The following is a 12,285-nucleotide window of genomic DNA, read 5'->3' as shown; positions in this document are numbered from 1 at the left end:
TTGGGAGAAGTATACAGGTTTCTACTGGAGAGTGATGGGAACACAGAACTCTAGTGGTGGGAATGGTATGGAATTACACCTGTATTATTTTATAATTCTGTAAATCACTAATAAAAATTTTAATAAGAAAACACAAACTGAAAAATAAAATCCTGAACACAACCTCGGCAAAGTGAATTGCATAAGAAATAAGGAAATTATTCATCACAACAAAGTCAGATTCATCCCAGACATCCCATACACAACAGAAATCCAGTAAGTTAGTATACAACACCAGTAAAAAGGAAGAAAAAAATACACGATATTATCAAAAGGAGTGAGAAAAAATTGATGGGATTCACCACCCACTTATGATAAAACACGTACTAAGCTGAGAAAAGAAGGAACTTACCTGAACGTAATAAGGGTTATATATGATAAGCCCATTACTACTATCATATTCAATGTGAAAATGGACATTTTTTTCCTAAACTTTGAAACTAGACAGGATGTTGTTCACTCTCTCACCACTACTGTTCAACACAGACCTAGAAGATTTTGCTAGAGAAATAAATAAAGAAAAGACCTTAAGAGAGATCCAAATTGGAAGGGAAAATGTTAAACTAAATGCTAAAATAAGAAAGGGATTTACAAATTTTACAATAATCGACATGTAAAATAAAAGCTTCAGCTTCCTCATAACCACAGCAGATTGCTACAGTCACTCTGTAATACAAATTTCACGGTAATAGACCTTAGGGTTAGAATGATGGAGAAGTGTTCTCTTTGGTGTGGACCCTACCAGAATCTTTTCCCAGTTTGCCTGCTGTGCATTTATGAGCTTATACTTCTGGTTACAGGTTCTTAAAGCCTTGGCACTATAGTCTTAGCAAGAGACTTGTGATTGAAAATTGCTGGTCACTACCAAGGCGCACTGAAAATCCTGAGTATGGTCCTTTTAATGCAGTAAATACAAAGGGAAGATGTACATCACCAATAAAGATGGATCGAAATAGGAGCTTGGGTGGAGGGTAGACAGCATAATGGTATGCAAAGAGACTCTTGTGCCTGAGGCTTCAAAGTCTCAGGTTCAATCCCCTGCACCACCATAAGCCAGAGCTGAGCAATGCTTTGGTAAAAATAAAAAATAGGAGCTTGAAGAAAATTCTAGTGTCAACAGAACTATATAAAATTTTCAAATAATACCTCATAGCTATGGTCCTTAGTATATTCACTGGAAAATAAAGCTCAATGTAAGAAAACTTTGAAGTCAGAGAATTTATTAGGGAGAAAAAGTATAAAAGGAGTCATACGAGAGAAATAAAAGCTGTTACTGAGATAAAAATTAGAGCAGAGAAAACACCCACAGAATAACAGGAGTCAAAGGGTGACGTGGTGAGTTGGTAGACAAGGTAAAGGAATTCAATCATGTTTGTCTGTCAGGATGCACACACGAACAAATGTCAAACAAGAAAAAAAAACTGAAACTAATAAAGACAATATTAGTTGTGGTACCACATCAAAAGGAACAACTTTAAAATTTGTCCTGCTTTATATCTTATTGCCTTTCAGCTACCAAGTTCTGGATGCTACTAAGATTTCACTCTGATTTCCTAGGCAGATGACCTTGCTAGCATGTCCCAGAACCTCACCTCTTCAGAGCTCTAACCTACTAGGGAACGACAGAAACAAGCAGGGGCCATCGATTGACTGGTCAATATCCATATGCAGCAGAGAAGTAATTACAGAACCCAGAACTCCTCCATTCTGCACCCCAAAAAGAATTTTGGTCTATACTCCCAGAGGGTGGAAATGTTAGAGGAAGATGACCAGAGAGCTCTTAACCCCAATCCCAATGGGAACTGACATGTTTCTCATCAGGAATCTTTTTTTCCCCTTTACTGGGGGATTAATGTTTTACATTCGACAGTGAATACAATAGTTTTTATATGAATAGCATTTCTTAGTTTTCCACAGAACAATACAAGAATAATATGTCTTCTGTCATCCTTTTCCAGGACCTGTACTCTCAGGAATCTTTGTTTTTGTCATCACTGAGGTGGAGGAGAATCTGAAAAACACTAGATGAACTAAGGCACTGTTTCTCTTATCTTAGAGTGAGGAAGAAAAATGAAGGACATTTGGAAGGAGTAATAGGTATAGGTGTGCCTTAGAAAGGAAATGAATTTGCTCAACAATTTGTTTGGCTTTGTATGTTAACTCTCTTTTCAGTCACCAGGTTCCAGATGTCATCAGGATGCCGGCCAGGCTTCCCTAGACTGAAGACCCCACCAATGTGTCCTGGAGCTCCGCTTCCCCAGAGACCCACCCTACTAGGGAAAGAGAGAGGCAGACTGGGAGTATGGACCGACCAGTCAACGCCCATGTTCAGCGGGGAAGCAATTACAGAAGCCAGACTTTCTACCTTCTGCAACCCACAATGACCCTGGGTCCATGCTCCCAGAGGGATAGAGAAAGGGAAAGCTATCAGGGGAGGGGGTGGGATATGGAGATTGGGTGGTGGGAATTGCGTGGAATTGTACCCCTCCTACCCTATGGTTTTGTTAATTAATCCTTTCTTAAATAAAAGAAGAAAAGAAAAAAAAGAAAGGAATGAAGGCAGCTGTAGAAATGAATAAAAATGGAATATAGATTCAATTGATATCTATGACCTTGGGAGGACTACTGAGGTTTCTGCTGGACTGGGATGGGATGTGGGCACAGAACTCTGGTGGTGGGAATGGTGTGAAATTATAACCATATAATCTTATAATTTTGTAAATCATTATTCAATCTTATATCACCTCCAGTATATGAAAACATAAGGTTGTGGTATATCACACCAAAGCTTAGGTCTCTGAGGAAGCGGGGTGAAGTGCATTGGGGGGTCTGGTGTGTCTCCCAGACACCAATCAAAAGGAGATGAAGGGACCGAGCATATCTGTTAAAGACTATACTATAAACTATTTAGCTCCCCAAGGAAACAATAAATCAGAAATTTTGGGATATATTCACCATGAAATACTACTGTGAAATAATAAAAAAAAAGATGATATTAGGTCTTTTGGGCCAAACTGGATGGAACTGGAGGTGATCATGCTTAGTGAAATAGGTAAAGAGATGAAAGTTAGCTACTGATGGCTTAACTTATATGTGGCACCTAGAACTGAAGTACACTAATTTGCAAAAAAAAAAACCAAAAAACCCAAACAAACAAAAAAAAAACAACCAAAAAACAATGAAGCAAACAAACTGTTCCTAAGTATTTGTGAGAACTAAGGAGATGACCCCTGGGACTTGAGTGGGTGGGGACAGATAACTTTGGTGGTGGATGTGATGTGGAACTATACCCTAAAATCTTATAATCTTGTAACTCACTTTAAAAAAATATTTATTTATTCCCTTTTGTTGCCCTTGTTGTTTTATTGCTGTAGTTATTATTACTGTTGTTGTTGGATAGGACAGAGAGAAATGGAGAGAGGAGGAGCAGAGAGCGGGAGAGAAAGACACCTGCAGACCTGCTTCACCACTTGTGAAGCGACTCCCCTGCAGGTGGGGAACTGGGGGCTCCAACCGGGATTCTTAGGCCAGTCCTTGAACTTTGCACCACGTGCGCTTAACCCGCTGCGCTACCGCCCGACTCCCTATAACTCACTTTTAATCACAAATAAAAAATGGGGGAAATTTGGGAGTCAGGCAGTAGCGCAGCGGGTTCAGTGCAGGTGGCGCGAAGCACAAGGCCAGGCGAAAGGGTCCTGGTTGGAGCCCCCGGCTACCTGCAGGGAAGTCGCTTCACAGGCAGTGAAGCAGGTCTGCAGGTGTCTGTCTTTCTCTCCCTCTCTTCTCTCCATTTCTCTCTGTCCTTTCTAAGAACAATGACATCAATAACAACAACAACAATAATAACTACAACAATAAAAAACCAACAAGAGCAACAAAAGGGGAAATAAATAAATATAAATATAAAACAACTTTAAGGGAGTCGGCGGTAGCGCAGAGGGTTAAGCACATGTGGCGGAAAGCACAAGGACCAGCTTACTCGGTTTGAGCCCCGGGCTCCCCACCTGCAGGGGAGTCTTTTCACAAGCGCTGAAGCAGGTCTGCAGGTGTCTTTCTCTCCCCCTCTGTCTTCTCCTCCTCTCTACATTTCTCTCCTATCCAACAACAACGATATCAATAACAACAATAAAAAACAAGGACAACAAAAGGGAATAAATAAATAAAAATATAAGAAAAATTTTAAAAATGGAGAAAAATTATAGATAACCATAGGTAGAATCTTCATCAAAGCAGACGTGCATATGACCAACAGACATACCAAAAAATTTCCTTTTATAGTACACTCTAATTTCATCTCAGGTAGTTCACTTTCTAACAAAGTCCCATAACCTAGACATACACCAGTTTCTGTGAGAGAGAGCGTATGTGCACACGTATCCATAAACTACTGCAAAATATATACCTGAAAGCAGGATTACACTAGAGTTTGCAGTGAGTACCTCCCTAACACTTCCTCTCCACTATTCCAAGCTTGGGATCCATGATTGCTCAACAAATTGTTTGGCTTTGTATGTTAACTCTCTTTTCAATCACCAGGTTCCAGATGCCACCAGGATGCTGGCTAGGCTTCCCTGGATTGAAGACCCCACCAATGTGTCCTGGAGCTCAGCTTCCCCAGAGACACACCTTACTAGGGAAAGAGAGAGGCAGACTGGGAGTATGGACCGACCAGTCAACGCCCATGTTCAGCGGGGAAGCAATTACAGAAGCCAGACCCTCTACCTTCTGCAACCCTCAATGACCCTGGGTCCATGCTCCCAGAGGGCTAGAGAATGGGAAGGCTATCATGGGAGGGGGTGGGTTATGGGGATTGGGTGGTGGGAATTGTGTGGAGTTGTACCCCTCCTACCTTATGCTTTTGTTCACTAATCCTTTCTTAAATAAAAAATTAAAAAAAAATAAATAAAGTCACTGACAATCAGAAGACTGTAAATAAAGACAACCATGAGATACCACTGAGAATGTCCTACTATGCTTAGTGAAGTAAGGAAAGTAAAAAACACAACTAGTTGATGGTTTCACTCAAATGTGGAACAGAGAATTAAAACACATGAGCTTATAGAAAAAAAAAAGGAGCCAAATAATCTGTAAGAGTTTGTGAGAACTATGGTGGTGGCTATCATTATAAGGTAGAGGTATGGAACGTTGATGGTAGGTGCCAAGAGAAACTATATCCCTACAATTTATAATATTGTAAACCTCTACCGAATGTAATAAAAATTAATACAATAAGGGCATAAACAATAAGTGGTGATGAGGATGTTGGGGGAGAAGAACCCTTCTATACTGTTGGTGGGAATGTAACTTGTTTCATTCAGCCCCATGGAAACCAGTCTGGAGATTCTGAGCACTAGATAGAAACCTTCTAATGATCTGGCAATTCCTCTCTTTGAGATCTGCCCAAAGATCATAAAAATAACTAAATGAAGATACTGGTGTAAACTACATTCAGATCAGCACTACTTGTAATAGACAAGTTCTGGAAACAATCTAAATATCCAGTGACAGATGAGTAGTTAAAAAAACTTGGACCAGATCTGGTGTATTGCACCAAGGCAAAGGGCACAAGGTAGAGGTGACTGTGTTTCACAAATACCTATCAGAAGGAGATGCGAAATTGTACCCAAATGCCAACAACTATACTGTACATAATTATCCCCCTCCAATAAAGTCAGTCTCTCTCTGTCTGTCTCTGTCTCTGTCTCTCTCTCTCTCACACACACACTGATAAATATGTGTGTGTGATAAAATACAGCTGTAAGAAATGATGACATATCCTCTTTTGATGCTTCCTGAATGGAATCTGAAGAAGTAAGTGAGGCAAACTAGGAGAAGAATGAATACCAGATGTCCTCACTTATAGATAGAACTTAAGAGACAAAGAAATAGAAATCACAGGGTGAAGCTTAGATTAACCGTGATCTATTGCAGCAATGCCAATGACTCCAAAGGAAAGAGGTGGAGGACACTGCTGACCCAGTGCACAATGGTGGAAGAAGAGTTCAGCTACTGAGGAATGGTACACAGATACCTATCACGAGGAGATGAGAAACTGTACTTGTGACAACTATCTTGTAACCCATTACTTCCCCCAATAAAGTGATGAAAAATAAGACAATTAAAAAGGAAGTGTTAACTAAAAAAGAAATTGAGAATAGAGGGAACACACTTTAACCTAATAAAGTTCATATATAACAAAGACACAGCTAGCATCATATGCAAAAATTAAAAGCTAAAAGCTTGTTCTCTAAGATATGAAACAAGGAAATGATGTTCACTCACCACTACTGTTCAACATAGTCCTGGAAATCCTAGCCAGAGCAATCAGGCAAGAAAAAATATAAAAGAAATTCATATTGGAAAAGAAGAATTTAGAGTACTGATATTTGAAGATGACATGATAACATAGATAGAAAATCTTAGACTCCACTGAACAGATACTATTGATAGAAAAAAATAAATTCAGTAAAATGGCAGGATACAAAATCAATATACAGAACCATGTCACATTTCTATACACAATGAGTCTACAAAAAGGTGGTATCAGTTTTGTTTACAACTGCGAGAATAATAAAAAGAAGACTCTGCAATACTAGTAGCTGAAGGGTGCTAGTTAAAAATATAATCAGTTTTTCACCAAAAAAAAAAAAAGCAGGTTGGGAAACTTCTTGTATTAGAAGATCTCCGGCTTAGGCATGATCTCGAAGTACTTGGATAACTTATTTTAGACTGTTTTTTTTATCTTATTCAGTCACAACAACATCTCTTACTCTAAAAATTGGACTTCCAGGTAGAAAATCTGGGTGAACATTTAGAAAGGCTTATTTCCTATGTCTACTTCTCTCATCAATGCCTTTCTAAGTCCTTATTGATAACAGATACAGTTCGTGATAACTATTTTAAGTTACTACTCAACTTTTATTGTCAGGTATTGCATAGGAACTAGCTACTAAAAATTACTATCTGGTAAATGGAATCAGAAACATCAGTGTTGGAGGCAGAGTAATAGGCAAAGTATCACGTTATGACAAAGAATAGGTGGCACTGGGAGTACACGACAGGAAGAGTTTCAGCTCTTCTAAAAAAGTTTCAAAAGGGCTGAATGAATAGCTTACCTGGACAGAACACCTATTTTGTCATGTGTGTAACCTGGGATAGAGTCTACCCACCACTGCACTTGAGGAAACTTCCATGCTATGGTGTCGGTCCCTCTCTACCTCTATTACTCTCTTTCTATAAAAGTCATTCTGGAGCAAAGCAGCCCCACCAATGAAAAAAAAATTCAACATGACACAATAATATAGCAGGAGAATGGTGGAAAGGCAAATAAAATTTCCTAATTTTTCCTTTGCCCCTTTGCTCTTTTAAAAAAATACACTAACGACCTCACCAATATATCCTGGAACCCCACCTCTCCAGAGCTCTGTCCCTCTAGGGGAAGCAGAGACAGGCTGGAAGTATAGATGCATCCACGTCCAGTGAAGAAGCAATTACAGAAGCCAGATCTTCCACCTTCTGCACCCCATAATGACCCTGGGTCCATGCTTCCAGAGGGATAAAGAATAGGAAAGCTTCCAGTGAAGGGGATGGGATGCAGAACTCAGGTGGTAGGAATTGTCCAACGGACTTGTCGTTCACAATTAAATCAATTAAAAAATCCAATACAAAAAAAACCCGTACACCTTATGCATATGTAGTTCACCTAATGTACTCTCTTTATGTATATTCAAAACATTCTCAAATGAGTTCTTAAAATATAATCATTGAGGATGGAGAAAGGCAAGTTGTTGCCTCCTGACTGAATTAAGGGATATGAATCAAGAGAAGCACAGTAAGCAACCAACTGGCAGAAGGTCTACAAACGTGCACACTGTCATGTTTCCTGATTTATGTGACTGGTTATAAATAATGGTGTCATAAAACTAGTGAGGAACCTGCTAATTTGACATCTAATTCTACATAAGGAACCCTTTTTTAACAAGTCTAACCATACTTGCTTTTCTCTATTTAAAGGGGATTTATGAACTTGACATGCTTACACAATCTTTCTGTATCCTATTTTCTCACTACACTGCATGGCTTCTCTTAACATTGTCTCATCAGCGCTTGGTTTGCCAGATAGAGAAAATACTACATTTGAGCCTATTTACCTTGGTCGTCATCTTCGTTGTCTTCCCAGGGTTCTTCATTTGCTAGTAGTGGGTTCTGTGACTCATTCATGGACCTGACAGGGAAGGAGTGTCCATCACCAGGGCTAGTAGGAAAGTAAGGCAGTGAGACTGTGCAGTTGACATAGAATTTATATGCAGGCAATCACCTCCCCTGCAAATGGGAAGGAAAATCTTAAGAAGACAAATTACTTAGTTTACTGGCTAAAACCATGGTGAAACAGGCACTAACAATAGCAACAGTGACAACATTGCTTTTTATTTATACGTCTTATTTGTTTTTCTGCATCAACCTTTTGACTTGCTTCCTACAATACCCACTATGGCAAAATGCAAGTACAGCTTGTTCATAAATATTATTTAATGCTGATCTGAGAAAGAACCAAACTGAGGAATATCTAGAGAGCAGATTCTGGGGCAATTATTTACATGCAGAATTAACTTTGTGGGTACTTGTGGTTATTCAGGGCAACAGTAGTTAAAGGCAGGTTTCTAACAGATGGGATGCATTGGCAGGAATTGAACTAGTCCTAGTTAGAGTTATTATTTGAATATTTGCATTTATATATCTGAATTAATTCTGAATTTATGTGAATTTTGAACAATTCATTTACTATTCTGTGCCTTTTCTTCCATTTATGATTGTTGATAATTGATACTTGACTGATTTTACTGATGTTCTCTACAGATGAGGTTAAGTATACAGATTAGATTAAACAGTTTTATTTTTGTTCTTTGTTCCAGAAAAGACTCACTTTAGACCTATCTTTAATATTGTGGCAATGTACAGGTGTAAGTGGGATGCAGATAATTCATGGTAACAGCTATTAATCAACATCACCCACCAACAGTTTTGTCACATGATTTATATACCACAATGTTAAATCAATGTTAATCAATCTGTAAAACACCAATTGATATGAAAGAAATATAAGGATAATCATTGAAGGGAAGGAGTAGTTTTCCTCAGTCTCTACTCTATTCCAATGAAGTTTTCAGAATTTACATGTACACGCCTAAGTGTATACAAACTAAGTATAAAATTGTTCACCAAAGTACCTTTTCATCCAATGTTTAAGAAACAAACTAAGCAATCTACTATCTGAGAATGCACATGTATGCATGCACAGACACTGGATGGAGTATCATATAACCAAATTAATGGTTACAAAGACTGCTATAGTGAGGGAAAATTCTTATATGGTAAATAAAAATACAGAATTCAAAATGGTATTATGCTATGATAAAGATATATACAAATACAGAAGAAATGCAATAGGTGAGAACATGCTGCAAATAGTAAAAAGCAATCATCTTACAAATTGTCTTCTGCCTCCATTTTTTACTTTTGGAGTAAAATGTATATATTACTCTACCGAATAGGACAAGGAATGCAAAAAAAAAAAAAACCCACACAATTTGATTTTTGAAATTATAGATGATCCTTAGAACTATAACGGGAATGGGAACAAGTGGAGAAAAGACAAGCTTGTGACTTCTGAGACTTTGTGAACAATACTGAATCACCATCAACAAAGCTAGCTCTAGAACAGTTTATAGCTTTGTTTCAGTGACCTTTAGAATGTTTGCTTAGACAGAGGTACATGCGTTTGTTCATTTTTTTTTTTATTGATTCAATAATGATGGACAAGACCTATGGGTAAGAGAAGTACAATTCCACACAGTTGCCACCACCAGAGATCCATATCCCATTCCCCTCCATGTTCATTTATCTGAGAAAACTTCATTGGGATAGAGTAGTGATTGAGAAAAATTACTCTTTCCCTTCACTGATTATCCTTAGATTTCTTTCATATCAATTAGTGTTTTACAAATTGATTTATTTAATGTTTCTAAATAATTTATTCATTTTTTATTGCCACAAGGTAATTGCTGAAGCTTTGCGCCTTCACGACAAATCCACTTTTCTAAGTGGTCATTTTGTCACACATCCCCTTCTTTTCTTTTCTTTTATTTGATCTGGTGAGAGAACTTGAGAGGGTAAGGAAGATAGAGAAGGCAGGTGGGGAGCAGGGCCTTGAACCCATCCTTGCACATGGTAACATGTGTGATCAACTGGGTTTGCCACTTTCTGGCACACTAAAATCATTTTAAAATGTGTTAAAAGCTTACAAAAGATAGGGGCTGAATGATGATGCACCCAGTTGAATGTAAACATTACCATATGTAATGACCTGGGTTCAAGCCCCTGGTCCACACCTGCAGAGGGGAAGCTACACAAGTAGTGAAGTAGATCCACAGTTGTTTCTCTCCCTCTCTCTCTCTCTCTCTCTCTCCATCCCTCTCAATTTCTTTCTATCCTATCAAAAAAGACTGGCAATAACCCTGGAGGCAGAAAAAAAAATTAGATGTTTACACAAGTAAATAAAAGTGACTGCCACAAAACATGAGAATATTTACTTTACCTTTTCCTCTTGATTTATCTTTATTAACCTAGAAGCATGTACTGCATACTACAGACTCAAAATTGATACTTCAATGCATGGCACAGAGTCAGCTTTTTTCAGCAGTAGTAAGTACCTACCTGGAGCCAATAGGTATTAGCCAGAACTTCTTGTTATCTCCAAATACCTGCTGGATATTTTTTATGAAACCAAGATTGAAACCATTTTTCTCTGGGCCACTTGTAAACACTGGAGTACAGAAGGCCTCTAGGGAAAGAAAGAAGAGTTGAAGAAAAGACAAGGAAAGCAATAAGGAAAATCTTTTTCAGGAACATCATTATGTTACATTTTTCATGAATGTAATGTGGCTCTAGGATGTAAATTTCCTGTAATAATTTATGTTCTTCATTTTTAGTAAAAACTAGGTTAGTCATTTTATGCATGATTAGCTTAAGAGTGGGCTGAAAAATAGCTCATTTGGTTATAATGCCTGTCTGGTCATACACACAGCCTAGGTTCAACCCCTTGACACCGCATAGTGAGGTCTACAGTGGCACTGGGAGGAAGTTCCAGTGCTTCGTTGTTTCTCCTTCTTTGTTTCTCTATCTGAATGAAAAATGTCAACCAGGAGTCAGAAAATCAAGCATGTGTGAGGTGCTGATGAAATACATACAAAATAATGATAATAAAACAACAAAGTAAACTTGCCTTTAAATACAAATAATTAATAGTATCTTTTCTAAACAGGAAAAAACTCAGGACAGTGAGAATGATTATGCAGTTGTGGGGTAATGTGCATTTTTATACTGATAGATGCAAGGAGTGAAATAAATTTAACATACTTAATTTGAATCTAAGAGGCGACAACAGCCAAATGGTCTCCTTGAGAGATAGAACCAAGGTAATGACATGAAGAAGAGACGATAACAGATATGATTTTAAAACATTCCAGAAATGAAGATGTTTACACGGGAACCTCTAATGTAAGGAACTGAGCTGAACTCCAGAAAAAACATGAAGGGGTGAAATGTGATCATCTCAAAGACCATGTGTAAGGAATTGTGCCATCTTAGTGCCTGTGATTATTTCAACACGCATTTATCCGATTGGGATAAATTCTGACTTCATCTGATCATTTCTCATGTGTTCTTTGCTTTCAGACTGTTAACATGAAGATTTAAGTATTGTTCTACTTTGCACCTGACCTCTAAAGCAAATGTGTAATTAACCACAGTAGCAAGCGTTACATATACGTTTGGCTTAGAAAAATGAGTACAAATACTTTCTTAGTAGTTAACATTATAGCAAATGACTCCCCAAATTATAGTGGCTTTTAGACCAAACTTAGCTGCACTAGACTCTATCTGAGATCATCATTAAACATTTGGACACTTAATTTTTATTCCTCATGCATTCTCCTCAAATAAGTATTTATTTCATACAAAAACTGTTGGATTGTTATCTGCCAGAAACATAAATCTCCAAACAACGTGTCAACATTAATTTTCTGTAGCGATTTTCTAGACACTAGTTCAATGTTTATCAAATTCTCACAGAACCTACATAGCTCCTTGATTATTGTAGATGCTCATGATTTTCTGGTTTGGATTCATTCTCAAAAATCCATTTTGGAGTGTTTTCAGTAAATTAGATCTTTTTATTTATCATCATCT

General features: G+C 37.9%; 1 protein-coding gene across 6 annotated transcripts in view; it reads right to left on the bottom strand.

The window, feature by feature from the left end:
* ZDHHC15 (zinc finger DHHC-type palmitoyltransferase 15) overlaps positions 1-12,285 on the bottom strand; it is a 394,441-nt gene that overhangs the window by 330,377 nt on the left and 51,779 nt on the right. For 4 of the 6 annotated variants that reach the window (XM_060183155.1, XM_060183154.1, XM_060183152.1 and 1 more), the window contains exons 9-10: positions 10,753-10,879; positions 8,190-8,293 (exon numbers count right to left, since the gene is read on the bottom strand). In XM_060183155.1, the coding sequence (XP_060039138.1) occupies positions 8,190-8,293; positions 10,753-10,879 (231 nt within the window). Of the gene's footprint in view, positions 1-6,321; positions 6,351-8,189; positions 8,294-10,752; positions 10,880-12,285 lie in introns of all 6 variants that reach the window. The other 2 variants (XM_060183157.1, XM_060183156.1) reach the window with 1 other exon arrangement.

The sequence above is a fragment of the Erinaceus europaeus genome, chromosome X (genome assembly GCF_950295315.1).
Source record: "Erinaceus europaeus chromosome X, mEriEur2.1, whole genome shotgun sequence".
Taxonomy (NCBI): Eukaryota; Metazoa; Chordata; class Mammalia; order Eulipotyphla; family Erinaceidae; genus Erinaceus; species Erinaceus europaeus.
Note: the sequence above shows the minus strand (reverse complement) of the source record. Positions and strands in the feature narration are given on the sequence as shown.